This window comes from Nothobranchius furzeri, chromosome 14 (genome assembly GCF_043380555.1).
Source record: "Nothobranchius furzeri strain GRZ-AD chromosome 14, NfurGRZ-RIMD1, whole genome shotgun sequence".
Lineage (NCBI taxonomy): Eukaryota > Metazoa > Chordata > Actinopteri > Cyprinodontiformes > Nothobranchiidae > Nothobranchius > Nothobranchius furzeri.
Window position 1 is genome coordinate 56,389,877 of NC_091754.1, and position 19,812 is coordinate 56,409,688.

The 19,812-nt window shown below is 44.6% G+C and overlaps 1 protein-coding gene and 1 long non-coding RNA gene across 4 annotated transcripts in view; one reads left to right on the forward strand and one right to left on the reverse strand.

Moving 5' to 3' along the window:
• Nucleotides 1-11,548, forward strand: part of LOC107381016 (cholecystokinin receptor) — a 64,293-nt gene extending 52,745 nt beyond the window's left edge. Inside the window, exons 5-6 of the mRNA XM_015952477.3 lie at nt 3,145-3,272; nt 8,644-11,548. Coding sequence (XP_015807963.1) covers nt 3,145-3,272; nt 8,644-9,194 — 679 coding nt within the window. The 3' untranslated portion in view covers nt 9,195-11,548. The remainder of the gene's footprint in view (nt 1-3,144; nt 3,273-8,643) is intronic.
• The window catches only part of LOC139062671 (uncharacterized), a 29,746-nt gene continuing 13,057 nt past the window's right edge, over nt 3,124-19,812 (reverse strand). For all 3 annotated transcript variants that reach the window (XR_011516249.1, XR_011516247.1, XR_011516248.1), the window contains exon 5: nt 3,124-3,247. This is a non-coding gene — a long non-coding RNA (uncharacterized lncRNA). The remainder of the gene's footprint in view (nt 3,248-19,812) is intronic.

A 19,812-nucleotide genomic window follows, 5' to 3' on the forward strand; every position in this document is an offset into this window, starting at 1 on the left:
TGGAGTGTTTTATGTCAGAATAAGTTTTTCCAAATGTAGGATTTTTTGCCATTAGTCTTAAACACCCCACTCAGCTCCAGCTGGAGTGCGAGATCGATAGGCGGATTGGTGCTGCGTCTGCAGTGATGCGGGCGTTGTACCGGTCTGTCGTGGTGAAGAGAGAGCTGAGCCAGAAGGCAAAGCTCTCGATTTACCGGTCGATGTACGTTCCTACTCTCAACTATGGTCATGAGCTTTGGGTAGTGACCGAAAGAACGAGATCGTGGATACAAGCGGCCAAAATTAGTTTTCTCCGCAGAGTGTCTGAGCTCTCCCTTAGAGTTAGGGTGAGAAGCTCGTTCATCCAGGAGGGGTTCGGAGTAGATCTGCTGCTCCTCCTCATTGAGAGAAGCCAGTTTAGGTGGCTCGGGCATCTGGTCGGGATGTCTCCTGGTTGCCTCCCTGGTGAGGTTTTCTGGGCACGTCCAACCGGGAGGAGACCTAAAGGTAGACCCAGGACACGTTGGAGGGACTATGTCTCTCACCTGGCCAGGGAACGCCTTGGGATTCCTCCGGAGGAGTTGGCCCAAGTGGCTGGGGAGAGGGAAGTCTGGGACTCTCAACTTAGGCTGCTGCCCCCGCGACCCGACTCCGGATTAGTGGAAGAAGATGGATGGATGGATGGACGGACCCCACTCAGCCTCAGCAGTCTTCTCTATTGGACAAACAATCATACAACTCTCTACTTTTAGCCACCCTCACTTGCCTGCAGCAATCTTACAACTTGCGTTTATCTTTAGACATCCCTGTCCCAATGCAGGGCTATACGCTCAACCTTAAAATAAATAAAGGACAATCCTGGTTAGAAAAAGGTACAAAAAAACTTTTTACTTTCTCTACAGTAATACAAATTCTGTTTCATGATGAGATTATATAATAATTAAGTAATACTATATGTTAGAAAACTGGCACTTGCTGCTTTCTTCCATCCTCTACTAAAGAGCATCTTTAGGGACTGAATATTGTAGGTTTTGAGGAAGGTACCAACTTGGAAATCAACAAACTAAATATGGTGATTTAAGTAAACCTAGAGAATATTTTTCTCAATTTTCTGCTGAAACTGTGATTGATGAAAGACACACAGTCTGCCACAGGTATTTAATTTCATAATGTCTAGAAGACTTCTAAAACCCTAACCTTCAATACATATAAAATTTTGTCATGTAGCCTAGAGGTGCTGGATCAGATGTTCCCCTGGAACTCAGGGCACATTACTGGGGTTCAGGACCTCTGAGTTAAAGTACTTTGTTGTATTACTGATTTAAGTGACGTGCCTCTCCCTTTGGATCCCATTGTTACTTATTAAATGACTCACATACGGAGAAAACCCGAATCTGGCTTGCAGGATTGCTGGCAGTGAAGAAAATCATAACCCAAAGATGAAAAATGCCTTTTGTACACTAGCTGAGAGTTTATACGGACATTGTGTAAATGGAACTATTATCAGCAAGGATCAACAATGCTACTTCAGATACTATCGTACCTTGGATGGACTTGATACCTTAAAGCCGGGCGTACACTGTGCGACTTTTTCACTCGCAGCGTTCAGCTTCAGCTCAAACTGTACGACTTCCTCGCAGAGTAGATCTCACGAGTCGTGTGCTCACACTGTACGACCCAGTTCTCGGATGCGACCTGACTGCTCACACTGTACGTCTGGTAGCAACACGTCGGCCCTAAAAATATGCTAAAAATAGCAGTTTTTACACAACACGTCAGACTTTTTTGTCTTGTTTTGCCTGTTGTCCTTCGGGAGTGCTGCAGGAGGACACACAGGGATTTATGGGGGTTGGATGAGGAAACGAAATAAAGTAAATCTGTGTTTTGTGATCAGTTTAATTTGACATGAACACGACAAACATGCTTTCTTGACAATCTTTGTGAGTAAAAAAACGTGTAGAAATTAAAACGAACAACGTGTGTTATTAGGGAAATAGCGAGCGAGCGGCGTTGATGCATGATTGCGCATGTGCCGTGAGCGGTTCTGATGCTTTTTGGGTTGCAGCCGCTCGCAGCGCCGCTTCAACAGTGCGATACCCTCACGAGGGACGAGCAAAATATTAAACACGCCAGAAGTCCGTGCGACCTCACGACTGCCGATCGGCAGCTGGTCACGTGGTGTTAATCGCCTCTCGTAACCCCCTGTACACTACACGACCGCTCGGCGCAAAACTCGCCCCGATCTCGTGGATTCTCGCACGACTGGAAAATCGGCTCAAAAAAGTGAAAAAGTCGCACAGTGTACGCCCGGCTTAACTCATTCACTGCCATTGACGACTAAAGTCGTCATTTGCATTTTTTTTTACTGTGTGGGCATCGGAACGAGCCCCCGCGCCGAGAGAACAAACATATCAGCTCTGAAGCCGATCTTCATCCGCGTACGTCACATGATCAGGAAGCAGACAATCCATGTTTTAGAAGATTGTTTTGGGCCATTCCTGTAAAAAAATGAGGCACGAACGGGAAAAGCGTCATGAAAGAAAGGATAACGCTCGAAGCACACAGATTCTTCCTGACGTTAGAGGTGAGTCTCCGCTTTGTTTTGGTTGTTATGGCGTCGACATCATCCTAGCCTGCAACGTTCTGTGACTCTTAAAAAAAACAGTAAGAACGGCGAGAAATGCTGGCAGCGAAGGGCTTTACCGATCAGGAAACGGCTGGCAGTGAATGAGTTAAAAGACTACTCGCCGACTAGAGAGGGATGGACTGACTGGTGGACACGGGGGAAGAAACAGGAAGTTTGTTGTTGGTTGTTTAGCATTGTACTATTGTACTACTTCCTAATGAAAATTGTAATGAGGAGAAAAGGGCTGAATAAGTCCCTGATTGCTGAGTGCCGTAGAAAAATCAGGCTGAAAAAACCTCGTTCTGGTTTATAAGACTTATCTCCAAAAGCTGCAGCCGAATGTAGAGTATGCTGATGCATGCAAGAACACCATGAGTGGTAAATAAACATTTTAATAAAAGATGGAGGCGAGAAATGCAGACAGCAAAGACTCTCAAGCAACTTCTTCAGCATTCAGGCGGGATCGTGTTGACTTTTCCTCCACTCTGATTGTTGGTCAGTCCCTCACTCTTTTTGCTTTTTTCCACCCCCCTCCGCAGGTACGTTCTGGTGCTGTTCGCCTTGTTCTTCATCCCAGGTCTGGTGATGAGCATGGCTTATGGTCTGATTTCCAGAGAGCTCTACCGAGGCATGCAGTTTGAGCTGAGCCAGAACAAAGACACCACAGGTGAGATATGAAACATAAATAATGTCATGTTAATGGAAGAAATGTATTTGATGAAAATATACTAATGACCTTTCTGCTGCAGGAAATGACATTATAAACAAATAAATGAGGATTTATCCATGTAACTCACTTCCTAAAGGGCAAAAACACAAAAGGGATGTTTGTTTATTTTGCCCCAAGCAGGAACTGACATGTTTTTGAACACTTACAGATTCTGCACCCGTGACACTAAAATTACACTGCCTTTCTCTTTTCCACTCACCAAGTATCCTTTATTAGAGCTGATGGATCTTAGCAGACGATAATCTCTGATAACAATAAAATATGGTCCTATTCGGTGAATTCTGGCTGCTTTTCGGGTTTATAGAGATCTCAGTTGAGTCTAGTCCAAGATGATATTCACTAACGTTATGAAAAATAACCAGTGCCCAACGTCTGAATGCTTTAGTCATTTATGTTACTGATTATTTTCTACACAAACTCCATCAGCGTTAGAATTAGAAAGCTTCATGGTCATTGTACAAAACAGGCTGTAGACCCAACGCAATCACAAGGGCTACTTCAAGGTGCTTTTTCTAATTTATACATGAAATGAGTAAAGAAAAAAACATAAAACTTTGGATAAATAAAAGTAAAACACTCCTGGCATCAAAAGTAAAACAATCACATGTAGGTTATTGTATTTAGAGTGATGGATGTACTAATTAATCGGTCTTTCTTGACAGACGTTACTTAAGGGTTTTAGAGGATATGTACAATCAGGGTGGCGATTGCTTTGTCTTTGATCTAATAGACCTGTAGCACCTGCCAGAGGGCAACAGGTCAAACAAGTGATGAACTGGGTGAGCTGGACCTTATTCTCCTCTTTCAGGAACTATTTGAATTCTTTCAACTGGACCACCGGACGTGAAAGCATCGCAAAACGTATTTTGGTGCAATTATTTGCTGTTAAAGTGGGTTCCTTTCCACCGGTAGCAAAGTGTAACATTTTGGACGTGTCCCAGAAGCATAGGGACACATGCGATCACTACATTTTGAGTGTCATGACTCCCATCCTTCACCCTCCTCTGCCTCCTCATTTAACTTTCATTCAGCTCACCTGGTCCCTTCACCAAGCTCCTGACAAGCCCTGTTTCCCCTGGCAGCCACAATCAACTCCATTCTTCTCACCTGTTCCTGTCATCGGCTTCATCCACTTCACCTGCTCCTGACTCCTCAGCTCATCTCACACACCTGCTTCCCCTGCTATAAAAGATCCATTCAGCTACCCAGTCTCTGCCAGATTGTTGAAAACATTTGCCAGTAAATTCTCCAGCCATCCACCCTGCCTGATCTCTGCCTCCGGACCTCGTTCTTCGCCTGACCCCTGCCTTGTATTCTGCCTGCCATTTCGACCTTCGCCTGTCTCCGACTCTGTCTCCAGCCTCACCCGACTGTGGTAAATCTGCATCCTAATAAAGACTTTTTATTTTACTCTCATTGTGTTTGGCGTCTTCACGGGTCTTCCTAGTTCTGGTCGTGACAGAATAATCTGGCCAAAAGTCTCACCCGACACCGACACAGTCCTTGGGAGTATTTTTTCTTCTTCATACCTGTCATGGAATGTCTCACGCTCCTGGAATTCATGGAACTAGAGAAGGAGCAGGAGTCACCGTTCTGAGAAACGCGGCTGGCCATCAGGCCACTGCCACGCAGAGGTTCCACTCCTTCGTCCTGGGCTGCTGCGGCCGTCTTGCGCAGCAGGTTTCTGACAATGCAACAGTGGCAGTCCCGGAGACCTTCTACTAGTTCATGGCCTTCACAGACGTAAGGTTTTGCAGCTACACCGCTCAAGCTTCAAGTTCCCAGGAGGCGCACCGCGTCCACGTCCAGCGGTGGTCCCAGGAGGCGCACCGCGTCCACGTCCCGCGGTGGTCCCAGGAGGTGCACCACATGCACGTCCAGCGGTGGTCCCAGGAGACACACCGCGTCCACGTCCAACGGTGGTCCCAGGAATCTCACCGCATCTACGCTCAGTGGGGTTCCTACTTCCGCCTTTTGAAGAAGCTCCGCCTGCCCCAGTCCAGCGGTGGTTCCAGGGGTGGCATCGCAGCCACGTCCAGCGGTGGTCCCAGGGGGCGCATCGCATCCACATCCAGCGGTGGTCCCAGAGGCTGCACCACATCCTCGTCCAGCAGAGATTCCACCTTTGTCTGTCTGAGAGGCTCTGCCTCTCCAGGTCCAGCGGTAGTTCCCGGGGTGGCATCGCATCCATGTCCAGCTGTGGTTCCAGGGTCCGCACCACATCCATGTCCAGCAGGGGTCCCACTTCCGTCTGTCCGAGAGGCTCCATCCGTCCTGCTCCAGCGGTGGTCCCGAGGGTCGCTTTGCATCCTGTCCCAGCGGTGGTCCCGAAGGTCGCACCGCATCCTGTCCCAGCGGTGGTCCCGGAGGTCCCACCGCATCCTGCTTTGGCGGTGGTCCCGGAGGGCGCATCGCATCCTGCTCTGGCGGTGGTCCCGGAGGACGCATCGCATCCTGCTCCGGCGGTGGTCCCGGAGGACGCATCGCATCCTGCTCCATCGGTGGTCCCGGAGGACGCACCGCATCCTGCTCCGGCGGTGGTCCCGGAGGATGCACCGCATCCTGCTCCGGCGGTGATCCCGGAGGACGCATTGCATCCTGCGCTGGCGGTGATCCCAGAGGATGCACCGCATCCGGTCCAGCCCGTCCACGAGGTTCTGGTCCAGCCCATCCACGAGGCTCCAGTCCAGCCTGTTCAAGAGTCTTCGTCCCCAGTCCCAGAGTCTACGTCCCTGTCTCCAGAGTTCCCGTCTCCCCCAGTCCCAAAGTCTACGTCCCTGTCTCCAGAGTTCCTGTCTCCAGAGTTCCTGTCTCCAGAGTTCCCGTCTCCCCCAGTCCCAGAGTCTATGTCCCACTCTCCCGAGTTCCTGTCTCCCCCAGTCCGAGTCTACGTCCCAGTCTCCAGAGTCCCCTCGTAGTCGTAGTCCAGAGTTCCCTCTGTCCCCTCAGTCTCCAGAGTCCCCTCGTAGTCGTAGTCCAGAGTTCCCCCTGTCCCCTCAGTCTCCAGAGTCCCCTCGAAGTCGTAGTGCAGAGTTCCCCCTGTCCCCTCAGTCTCCAGAGTCCCCTCGTAGTCGTAGTCCAGAGTTCCCTCTGTCCCCTCAGTCTCCAGTGTCACCTCTTAGTCGTAGTCCAGTGTCCCTTCTGTCCCCTGAGTTTCCAGTGTCCCCTCTTAGTCGTATTCCAGTGTCCCCTCTGTCCCCTCAGTCTCCAGAGTCTCCTCGTAGTCCAGTGTCCCCTCAGTCTCCAGAGTCCCCTAGTAGTCCAGTGTCCCCTCTTAGTCTTAGTCCAGAGTCCCCTCTTAGTCCTTGTCCTCGAGTGTCCTCTATCCGCAGACTCCCGCAGTCCCGGCTCCTGGTTCCCCGTCGCCGGCCCCCCAGATTCCCGCTGTCCCGGCTCCTGGTTCCCCGTCGCAGGCCCCCCAGACTCTTCTTGCCCTCCTTCCTGGTCCCCCTCCTCCCGCCCTGCCCTGGCCCTCCCTCCTGGTCCCCCTCCTCCCGCCCTGCTCTGGTTTCCTGTGGGCGTCTTGAATCCGCCCTTAGGGGTGGGGTGGGGGGGGGAGGTCTGTCATGACTCCCATCCTTCACCCTCCTCATTTAACTTTCATTCAGCTCACCTGGTCCCTTCACCAAGCTCCTGACAAGCCCTGTTTCCCCTGGCAACCACAATCAACTCCATTCTTCTCACCTGTTCCTGTCTTCAGCTTCATCCACTTCACCTGCTCCTGACTCCTCAGCTCATCTCACACACCTGCTTCCCCTGCTATAAAAGATCCATTCAGCTACCCAGTCTCTGCCAGATTGTTGAAAACATTTGCCAGTAAATTCTCCAGCCATCCACCCTGCCTGATCTCTGCCTCCGGACCTCGTTCTTCGCCTGACCCCTGCCTTGTATTCTGCCTGCCATTTCGACCTTCGCCTGTCTCCGACTCTGTCTCCAGCCTCACCCGACTGTGGTAAATCTGCATCCTAATAAAGACTTTTTATTTTACTCTCATTGTGTTTGGCGTCTTCACGGGTCTTCCTAGTTCTGTTCATGACATTGAGCCTGTTTTTACGCACCACGCTTCCAAAACACATCAAATTCTGCAGTTTAGATCGGGCCAGGCAGGAAGTCAAACACAAAAGCAGTGTGAAACATTCGGAAACTTTCAAAAATAAAGTCATGTGTAGATAAATGTATGTCATTTCCTGTTAAAAAAAACTGTAGGCGAAGAAAACAGAACAGAAAAGAAACCACCGGCCTTTCTGTATACATGCAGCTGTCATTTTTAACTTGGTATTGTGTTGAAATGATAAATGATGATAATTACTCACAATTGTATAGAACCTTTCAGAGTCAGAGGATTCCAAAGCACTTTACACTTCAGCATATCATTCATCCATTCACACACACATTTACACAATGGTGGTGATGAGCTACAACGTAGCCACAGCCGCCCCGAGGCGCGTTGACTGTAGTAAGGCTTCCAAGCACAGGCACCACCAGTACGTCCAAACACCACCAGCGGGCAGGGAGGGTGAAGTGTCTTCTTCAAGGACACAGCAGCAGATTTTTCTGTTGGGAGCCAGGGTTGAACCTGCAATCTTAAATTACTGACAACGCAGTTTATCTGCTACCCCCAATCACTCGTGGTGTTGCAATTTTCCTGTGATTTAGTGACTTTGTGGGACCAGCAGTGTGGAAGGCCCTTATTACGCCTCTATTACAATACACGCCACTTTCACATCTGGAAGATAGGAGAGACTATGGTATTGAGAAGCTAGTAAATGCCCTGAAAGCATCCTCTGTCTGCATTCTGGTACTTATGGAATTTTATTGAATGATTTACGATTCACATCCTGCATGGAAATTGGAAGGTAATAGAGTTGGCACACTAGTAAGAGGAAGCAAAATTACCAAGAGAAACGGCTAAAAGGACATAAGAAGCTCCGAAGCAGACTAAGAGGTTGGGCACGGAACCTTTAGATGTCACTTTATTACCCTCTCAACCATCAAGATTTGCATTTTCGCTCCATAAAATCACTGACACTGCTAAGTCACATTGAATAGAATGTATTTGGTGGTTGAACAACATACAACCACCTGCTTAAGAATAGCCTAATAAAGAAAGACTGAGATGGGAAATGTGAGATAAATAAATGCTTTTAGGTGTTTCACAAGGCTCTGCCCTCGGAACTTAGACTTCCTAACACTTAATGGCTTGTAAATGAATTACCGGGTATGGCATTAAGCAGCTTAATTTGCAGCTTTTTTTTTTTTGTCTGACAAAGTTCTCCTGAGCTTAACGTGTAACTCTGACCCTTCACAGGGCAGAGGAATGGTGTAGGGAGGCCTGCGGAGGGTGTGGATGATGACGATGGCTGCTACGTCCAGGTAAAAAAAAAGACCTCTTCTATGGAGCTTCCCACCCTCTCTGCCTCATGTAGCAACAGCCACCTCAAGTCTGGCCATGCATGTAGTAACAAGTCAGACGTTAACCTCGAAGCCAAGAGGCGAGTCGTCCGCATGCTCATGGTGATAGTAGTGCTCTTCTTCGTCTGTTGGATGCCCTTGTACTCAGTCAACACCTGGAAGGCCTTTGACAGCCAATCTGCCACCAAAGCCCTCTCTGGAGCTCCCATCTCCTTCATCCACCTGCTGACCTACACCTCAGCCTGCGTCAACCCCATTATCTACTGCTTCATGAACACTCGTTTCCGAGGGGCCCTGAGAAGCACCTTCTACCGCTGCTGCTGCCGCAAAGGCCCCTTCCACAGGTGCAGGAGGAGGGAGAATGACGATGGCACCAATGCCACCTCCATGGCTGCATCAATGTCTAAGTTCGGCTATACCACCGTCAGCACTACTGGTGTCTGCTGAGCCTCAAGGAGAGTCAGGTGGTCGCATCAGTGGCTGTCACTGTATGCACCATCTGTTTTTGTATTTAATCTTCTGTTTATCACTCCTCATCCTAACGTGAGTCATGAGCTGAGTAATAGCCATGCCCTTATTTAGAGGCCTTCCTGAAAGGTCTTGCTCAAATTCTGTGTGCATGGTTGCAGAAACTAAGGCGGATAGACCGCACTTTAAGTGTAGTGACATTCTTTAACCTCTATTTTTATTGACAGCAACCACTTTGTCGCATTCTGAAGAGAACATCAAGTGCCTGTGCCCTTTTTGTAGCTTCATTTGTCTCAATTCACTTGCTAGAATCAATGTTATAGTAAAAAAAATAACTGTTATACATCTGAAGGCCTCGCCGTTATGTTGTGAAGGTGCCAGTCAAAAATATGTTGGTGAAAAAGTAAGGCAGAAGAGTATTTTATATCTTTTCTTTGTCTGCTTTTGTTATTTTAATAGTCCACCACCATGTATTTGCTGCTGTTTCATTACTATTATAACGAATGCTGTTTTTATCTCCAACATGTATTTGTTTTGTCTTGTTGATTATTTGGTTTTATAGATGTTCCAGTGAAAATGACCACAGCTAGATTTTTTTTATTAATTAGAGCCAAATATGAGGAGCAGAGAAACAAAAGGAATTGTCAGTTTCTTAACAGAATAATACAAATACGCAAAATTCATAAAGAGGTTCACATTAAAAGAAAGGGTTTGTTTTTTGCTGCTTTACTGATGGCAAAAATGTACTCAAGACCCAATAATTGACTTTAAAGAAAAACATGGCAGCTACCTTACAAATGTTAGGCTTTTAATGGCACAATAAATGAGGTGTTTCTATTTTTTTTGGAAGCTGTGGAATACCAGCAGTTCAAACACAAGACAACCACACTATTGCCCTTTAAAACTGGGCGTTTCCAATCAATTGTGTAACTCAGCCAGTTTTTAGCTGCTTCTGTCTAATTGTATCACATCAACAGGTGACTTTATACACACCCATAAGAAAAAATCTATCCAAGATGTGTTAACACCTTCACCGCGAACAGAAACTAATGAAAATGAAGGGAAAGTTAGTTTGGGTCTGATTTCCCTGAATAATTTGTTTCAAGCAGGCATCAAAGCTGTGTGGTGAGCAGGGTTCAAAGTACGGGGGAGCTAAGGGGAGCCCAGCCCCCCCTGAAAGAGTGACAGGCTCCTAGCCTGGCAAGTCAGACTAAATAAATGTATTATTTAAAACTTTGCAAAGCAAGAATTTGGTCTAGTTCACTAGGCTAACAGGCTCCCCTAGACTCCCCCAACTTACACACCCATGGGGAGACCGAAAACAGATCCAATTTCTACCTACATTACTTTAGTGGTTTGGACTCTCAGCATACCGGGAATTCTTTGGAGGGGAGAAATATAATTCATTACAAAAATGTAATTATCACACCATTGTTCATGTCTACTCATATTCTTTGGTACTTTCCGTCTTTTATTGGTGCCTGATGCTGTGGAGCCCTTCACCCGTGCTCCAGTCAATCCCTTTGATCTTTTTAGTTCAAAGGTAACTCATGAAGTGAAAAAGCAGGAAGTCAGGAAGCTGTTTTTCTGGAGTATTTAGGGGAGATGCAGGAAGATCAGAGAAAGCCAGGACAGAAAAATAGTCAAATTAAAAAAAAAAAAAAAAAAAAAAAAACAGTGCTTGAGAAGAAAATGTAGGTAGATTTATCCCACTACAGATGTTTATCTTTATAAATCAATAATTTATAAGCATGTAATATTTATGTATTTGATAAAATTCTGATCACGTTCAAAACTCAGTCCCACACCCAGGGCCGTTACAAGGCATTTTGGGGGCCAGGGCAAAACAGACACACACACACCAATCTCACTGAGCTCCCCTGGAAGTGTTCATGTAGTTCACACACTGGTGGTGAGCTAGCATGTTGCTACAGTTGTAATGCCAGAATCTCTCCATATTGACTTTTATCTTTTGGTACTTGCTGAATTGAAGTTTCCATTAAATCTGAAAGGGTTGTATAAAATAAAAATATCCTTGCAAAAATATTGGTTTTTGGTTATAGATTAGACATTAGCTGGAAGGCTAAAACAGAACAGTCACTATTCCAGCATTTCATGGAAAATAACAGTTTTTATTTATTTATTTATTTGGCAAGATGGGTTGATCATTTAAAATAAGCATGAAGTAAACAAAATTTTTAGCCAACTTGATGGATTGTGTCAATACTTCTTCAGACTATGGTTGTTCTATGTTGTACAGTAATGTTCTGTGTACGCTAACATTGTTGTGTCCACAAGTGGAAAAACTAATAAAAAAAGAAAGTGAAAAAAGGGGCCAATTGAAATGTAATTTGTTTAATTAGTTTTTAACACAACTTGTTTCGTGAGCAGTGGTGTTCTATTTGTCAAGGAATTGCAGCTAAAACAAAAACAATTCGAATCAATGATTTTATAACATTTTTGTTTCATATTTTGTAATATATTTTAGTTTACATTTGATGTTTCAGAAAGTTTCACTACACTCCTTTAACGCCGGATGTGTGAAAAAAGGCAGAATAATTTTTTTCATTAGCTTATTAAGCGCCTCGTGATTATTATCTTGAGAGGCGCTATAGAACTGATATTTTCTTCTTCTTCTTATGTATTTGATCACAATAAAATTAAAATTAGCTTTATTAAATGAATAGAATAATAAAAGAGTCTCTTGTTGTTTGTAGCATTTAGATCCTCCACTGGAGGACCAAAACCCTGAATGGCAGTCATTCGTAAACTGTGTTGGTAAGAGAGCACCCTCTAGTGGTGCACAGAAGATTTTAGGGGAACGATCTTTAAAGCGGCAATCTGGAGTTTTCCCTCTTTCGGGAATTATGTATAATTTTTTAATAAATCTGTAAAAGTGACCCTAAAAGTTACCCTGTACGTGACATAATGTAGGCAATACGTTTTGCTAAGCCCGCTGCCCGTCTCGTGGAACTCAATGCAATTTCCGTTGCGCGTCGGTCAGCTTTAGCCAATAGCATTAAACTTCTACAGATGCCAACCACAGATGGTGCGCTAACATTCGAGAATGTACCTAGACTTATGCACATCTATATCTCCTGTTACTAGGACCGCACTTTTCTAGACTCTAATGTTTTTCCTGGGATCTGCTTTAGCCACTCCTCTGGTTTGGGAGTCACTGCTCAGAGTGCCCGGATGACCACGGGCATCACCAGTGCCTTCACTCTCCAGGCTTTCTCAAGTTCTTCTTTAGCCCCTTTTACAAAACACACCGTGCCTGTAAATCAGCGTAATATTAACGCAATGGTGTGTCATGGCGATTCGTGAATTTTGTAGTATTCGTTCCACCTTGCTTGGTAGTAATATTGCAGTAATTGTGTGTTCTATAAACGGCGATTGTGCCTTGGTGCAACAGAGTGGGGTGTCATGATCATGTGGGGTATTACTGCCAAGCTCTGGCCGGCAGCCATGTAGAAAATCAAAATAAAATCTCGCTTGTGGATCTTTTCTCCATTGCAGCTGGAGGTCAGTTCACCAGAGACTACAGGGACTGTGGAGGACAGACACCTTTAGGAGAGACTTGTTGAAAATATCCAAGATAAATGGAAGTCTGTGGCAGTGCAGAGACCGCCCCCATACCCCCTTAATGCCACCATTGCATAATCTTTTGTGAAAAGGACACGATTGCGAGATACACAACAGACAAACGGCCAAAATGAGCGTTGTCCACAGAGTGTCTGGGGTCTCTCTTAGAGATCAGGTAAGAAGCTCGGTCACCCGGGACGGGCTCAGAGTAGATCTGCTGCTCCTCCACATGAAGAGGAGCCAGTTGAGGTGGCTCAAGCATCTGCTTGTGTCTGGAATCCTACTGCACACTTCCTCTAGGTACATCCAACCATGAGGAAACCTAAAAGAAGACACAGGACATGCTGGAGCGACTATGGTTCTCATCTGGCCAAGGAACACCTTGTGGCTGGCGAGAGGGACCTCTCTGCTTAGACTACTGCCCTCGCGAACCAACCTCAAATATGCAGACGATAATGGATGTGTGTGTGAAATAATATGGTTTGATTCTGTTGGCCAGCAAGAGGTACGCGTTCACAAGCAAAAGACTTTTGTTCTAGCTGTAAACAAGGAAGTTAATACAAGGGACTTGTGGTGTTATACATTTTTTTGCCTCTAGATGGCTCTATTGGGGAAAAAAACTGGATTTCTGCTCAAGGAGACACAAAAGTTATGTGTATAATACGATCCTGGCTCAGGAACCCATTGAAAAGGTAGGCACAATGGAAAAAGTTTTTTGGAGACAGAGTAAAATGTGAGTGAATTGGAGTATTTCATTTGATAGCGATGGTAGCTGTTAGCAAACAGGAAGAGATCACTTAGTGTCTGCTTTATGTAGCAGCAGGGGCGGATTTAGGACTGAAGAAGATCCGGGGCTTAACACACACGCACGCGCACACACAGACACACACGCACGCGCGCACACACACACACGTGACACGCACTAGTCAACATCATATATATTTGTCTTGTACCACATAATTTTTAAACTGAAGCTACATATTAAGCATTTTCAGGGCAGAGTATTGTTCCTGTTAGTGTTTAGTGTGAGATGATAGTAAATATTCCCTTTCTTTCTCCAACAACTTTACCTGATAGTAAGCTAACTTTAGGCAAACCAGCAGCACGACAAATATTTTCAAATAAGACTCACAAACCTGATCCAACACCAGTCTCATCAAAGCTGGAGTTCTGTCGTTGTACTTTTTGTCTAAAAAACGTCCTCATGTCCATCTTCACTCATGCGTTTCAGGCAGAGACTGCAGAAGAAGCCAGCTGCTGAAGGGCTTCTTCTTCAGTGGTGGAAGCTCAGGCAGGCTGTGTACAAACTACTGCCAGCTGCTCCCTCTCTGTTGGACTTTGGTACTGCATGTTACTTCCACGTTTTAGATCCGGGGCTTTTCATAAAACATCCAGGGCTTGAGCCCAAGTAGCCGGGCCTAACGTAAATCTTCAACATGCAAAACGTTTTTATCTGCATTAAGTAATTATTCATTATTCGTCTGTGCATCAAACTACAGACTTTAGGGTTGTAGCTGTACACAAATCACCTGTCTCAACAATTAGCATGTGTACCGTTTTCGGTCAACAGGAGCTGTTGAATTCAGGATGTACGAGTTACATCCTCCATTGTTATGCTCTTTAAATAAAATCTATCTGTTGCACAATGTTAACAGACAGGAGCAGGACCTCATCAGGACTAAAACCCAACTCCACTCCATTCACTAGCCCATTATACCTTCATGATTTGTAGGTCTCTTCAGCCATCTACTACACACTCTGAAATCACGCTCAGTCACAGCTGGAATAGGTAAAAATGGTATATGGCCTGTATTTGATAAAGCGCCTTCTAGAGTCCTTGCCAGACCGCTAAGACCAGAACCCAGCGGCTCTGAATTCGGACAGTCTAGCCTCCACCTCTATGGTGGCCCGTAGGTCCCGTCACAGCCGTGGCGGCAGCTACACTCAAAGGAAAAATGCTAAAGTTAGCGAAAATCGAGCAGGAATATTAAGGAGCTACAGCAGCTTCATGTGCATCAGCAGCGTTTGTTCACAAACGTTTTCAGGTAAAGTAATTTTGTTTATTCTAGAAGCTTTCAGGACTTACATGTTAACTTTAGATGGTTTCATGTATGTTTTAAGTTACAGAATGAACTTGTTAACTGTACACAACACATTACTACAGAGTATTATCATGTAGGTAATTAATATAAACCAAATGCATTATAAATGTTGAATGCAGTAGGATGTTTTCTAATGTAAATCGGACCTTAGAACTTATTTTGCATCAAATGGGGGTAAAACGTTTCAAAAAACAGGCTTTTTAATAAAATAGCATTGAACTGTTTTCAATGTGCTTTTGTTTATTCAACTTAAGCCTAATAATGATTAGATCTGTCTTAAAAATGTAAATTCTGTGTAGTTTTCCCTGCTGCTGTTCTTTAAACTGAACAGAACCAGTGTACTGCAGGTTGTGTTTTGTTTTACATTTTTCTATAAAAAACTCTTTCTTAATCTATTACAGGTCAGCATGCACTGTGCTGCACATCTGCCTCTGTGCTGGTGAAGTTGTGGGTCTGAAGGATGAGCCTGAGGAAGATGTGTGTGGAGGAGGTCAGTGGTGCTCTGTCCTGGAGGAGGTACCAGCAGACCACCACTATTGTTAACAGGCAAGTCATTCACAGAGATGTAACAGCCGTCATCTGAGCCAGCCCAGCAGGCCCTGTACCGGGCTGTAAACATGTTGATTTCTGCTGTGAAATTGGTATTTTTAACATGGGAGTCAATGAGGATTTGCTCGCTTCTGACACCAGCCCCTAGTGGATGAAGGTGGAACTGCAATTTTTCTTACTTGCGGGTTTGACTCAATTTTAAAGCCGCATTGTGGGGGCCTGGCCAGGACCCATACTCGTAAGCATCCTGCCTGTGGATTCGGACCTCGGACACACCCGCTGACTGCTCTTTCGCATAACCACGTTCGGCAGAACAACTTCCGGTTCAAAAGGCCAACGGATCCATCATCCAATCAGTGATGCCTGTTGTTGCAGCATCGGTACCTACCTTTTCCGGTTTGTGTTTTCAATTTGGTTTTGCGTTTAGTGATTTGTTTTTGTGTTTAGTGAATTTGTTTTTGCGCTTTTCAATTTGTTGTGCGTTAAGTGATTTGTTTTTGTGGTTTGCACTTCAGGGCCACCGTACATACGGGTTCAAGTAAATCACTTTGAAATATGAAAACGTTGCATACTGTAGTATCCTTTTAAAACTTCAGCCTGCCACAAACAAAAACGACGGCAACTTTTTCAGAGCTTTTCACAGATAATCAAGGGGATTGGGACACTGACTTACCGAGGGTCTTTTAGGAATACACCAGTGTTTGGCTTTGATGCATTCTGTGTTTTATACTCCCTTTTTCTTTTGAGGGACAAATGACCTGAGACCAAGCAGGATGCGTTGACAGCATGGATGTAGTTCTGGGGGGTTGGGGGGACATGTCCCCCCAACTTTTTCCAAAGTAAATTTCCAAAGCAAAATTTTGTCCCCTGCACTTTTTGTTGTCCAACAACTATTTTTACACTAAGAAAAAAGAAGATTAAATTACATCATATTAAACAGACACTCGTTGAGCACTAGGACCAAGTGGAAAACAACCGCTTGTGTTGAAGCCTGTTTCCCATTAGAATCGTCTATAAGCTCATCTATTGGCTCTACTGAAACTTGCTAACGTGTGATTGGCCGTTCCTGCCACCTGTGTACTTGGCAGTTCTGCATTACTGACATTGCATAAAAGAGCCTCTAGGCTGTAATTTTATACACGTTTTTTGTATACATACTGTAAAGACCCCCCTGGTCCTCATGCCGGTTGTGCCCCCATTTCTAAAGTCAAAACTACATCCATGGTTGACTGAGTCAAGGTTCCTCATGCCAGATTTAGCAATGCAGACCCAAATTTCACAACATTGTTTCTTTGAATCATAGAGTTGATGTGATTTGCCATAAAGCTCCAGTTTTGTCTCATCTACCCAAGGATGTTCTCCCCGTTACTTTTGGGCTTGTCATCATTCATATTGGTGAATTCCAGTCTGCTCATTTATGGTTTTCTGTCAGTAGCAAGGCATTCCTGGGTCTTCTACAATGAAGTCTGTTGTGGTTCAAAATGCAACGGATGGCGAAACTAAAAAGGGACAAACTTTGATCTTTGTGTTCAGGTTTCTTGGCTCTTTTCCACCATCTGCTCAATCCAGCTAGTCAACTTTGTTGTGGTTCCTGTTGTGGCCACAGTCCCATGGACCTTGTACTTTACATTATTGGCAGCTTTTGTCACAGGGAAATCAAGCTGCCTGGAGATATTCCAGCCTTTAGCTTGTGTGAGATGTACTTAAGGCCAGCGGTACTTAATAGGCAGCCTGTGGGCCAGGTCTGGAACTAGCCCTCCATCACATATGATATGAGGAATGTGCCGTCGCTATGGCAACTCAACTCTGTCTCCTTTCCCAGCCTGGGCGGGACTTCGGGAAGGCCACTGAAACGTTCCAGGGTCACTGCAACCCTCCAACCCTCAATGCTCCTCCCCCTATCCACACTGAGGTGACATGCGCTGCTTATCGTGGCTGCAGGAACTGAAGTGGGGATAATCCCAACCCACCACCCCACCTAGTGGACACATATGTTGTGTTGTCTGAAGTCTGTTGCATATATGTCTGAGGAGATTTTTTTTGCAGAGCAAAGCTGCCCTCCTTATGGAGGGTAGCTCTGAAGTGCATTTTTTTCCCTCCACCTGAACCAATCCTCATGTAAACCCCTCTTATCTCTATTAATGTAGCGTGACTCAGGGTTGCGAATGACCACAGTCACCAATTCTTGTCATGTGTCCTGCCCATGTATGTCTGATCTCTGAATTGTGTGTACTGAAACTCTAATTTCCCTCTGGGATTAATAAAGTATCTTTGATTTGATTTGATAAAGAGAAAAACAATGACAAATTGCTTTTGAGAAAATGACAAGTTGTAGATTAAAAGTGTGTCCTGCTATCATTTATCCAGCCTCGACGTTTACCGAAGTGAAATTACGTCAAAGATCTGTCCGTGTTGGACATGACTGAATTCCTCCAATGAAAATCACCTTACATCCCATTTTCTCATTAAGATATCAAATTCTACGGGAATTAGGCGACTTCATTCATAAATTCAATGAATTATACCAAAATATGGATATCAGAGTAATGCAGTGAATAGTTTCACGCTGCATTAAGGTATTGACTTGATTCCAAATTGTATCAGTTGGCCTCAGCAGCAGAGAAAAACACGATTAAAACTGTGTGATGTACTCCCTTTGTCCTGCATGTGGTGTGTGTTGACAGCTTAGCGTTGTCACGTCTTGTCATTTCCAAGTCTGGTCCTTGTTTTTTCCCTTTTTTCTCATGTCATCCCATTGCACTGCCTGTCTCTGCAGCCCTCCGGTTACCCGCCCACCACCCAGCTTTTATCCTTTTCACAGCAGAGGCGTAAAGAAGCAGGAATGACATTGGCAAGTGGGTGACAGCTGAGATTTACAGGGACAAGCGCCGTCCGAGAGCCGTTTACAGGCAGCGACAGACAATTGGAGCACAAAAATCCAACCGGGCTTTACTTGTAAACTCTGACAGCTTGTGCCCTGTGTTTTCTTTCATAATTAAGGAAGAAAGCAATGAGCATGTTTTTTCTGCTGGTTTCTGTGTACACAAGAGCCAATGCATCATTTTTTTTGGCTCTTGAGGTCTTTTAGACAATTTTAAAAATTACAAACCTTAAATTCAAATTTCACTTTGTTTTTTTACTTCATGACATGTACAAATGCATTTAATAATAATCTTTAGTTATGAAAATGATTAAACAAATGTCTCAACAACCTTTAGTTTTTTATTTCTAAAATGTAAAGCCTCAAAAACAAAACAGAGACTTACGATCTACTCAGCTCGGAGTCTTGAAGCAGACTTAAATGAAAGTTCGGATTTATTAAAGTGGGTTTCTGTAGAAATGTATTCAATCATCATCTGTTGTAGATATAGCTATAAACAGACTAGTTCTGGCTAGAATGATAAGCTAACAGCTAGTCACAGTGGAGCCAAGATTAAAGTGGAAAACTGACATTTTAAGGCAACTCTGATCTCAAAAGTTGTTAATTTTACTTACAAGGCAATCATGCTTTGCATTTAGAAGCATCAAGGTTATCCTTGCAGAAATGCTACATGCTAGCTAGCTGCTAGCTATTTACATGCACAAATAACTAGAATTACATGTAAATAACCATGCAATGAAAAGTGTATAAAAAATGTAAATGCTCATTGAATGGTGTTTGCTGCAAAAACATTTTGGAGACTGAAGTTTATCAAAAATGGAAGAAATCAACTTTGGTATTGGTGTGGATCAAACTAGTGGAGGCAATCTACAAAATGGGTATTTGTTGATAAACTTTCCACAGAATCTGCACAAAAAACAATTATTTTAAGTTAATCTAAAAGACAAATGGTCTGTTCTGTATAAAATAGTTATGTCTTTACCGGTCATATGTTATGATTCATACAAGAGAGCAGTTCAAACCTGCTCCCAATCAAGACCATTTCTTACATTTCTGGGGGAACTAGGCAGTTTTGGCTTGCTTTTAGCACCCCCTAATGTCTGTTTGTAGGACTGAAAGTAAAATTATTTCTTGAATATGCGTTCGTCTTTTTAACACCTTAATCTAGCAGATGAAATGTCTCCTCAGCCTTCTTTAGTGTCTACAGGAGTGGCCCTTCAATAGATTAAACAAATCAGCTGTGTTAATGATCTAAAACATGCAGGAAATGTGCTAAAAGCTGACTACAGTGCCAGGTATGTCAGCTCAAGTCACAACAGATCGGCCCCCAGTCTGAGGTTGCAAGTAGAATATTCTGGCTAGATTTGGCAACTGGAATTTCTTATTATCAAGTTCTTCCAAAGATCTCTGAACATCCTCCGGTCATCCAAAGTGATGCGTAAAGCTGGAGGGTTGGCGGTGTGATTTTGTTGGCTGGAAG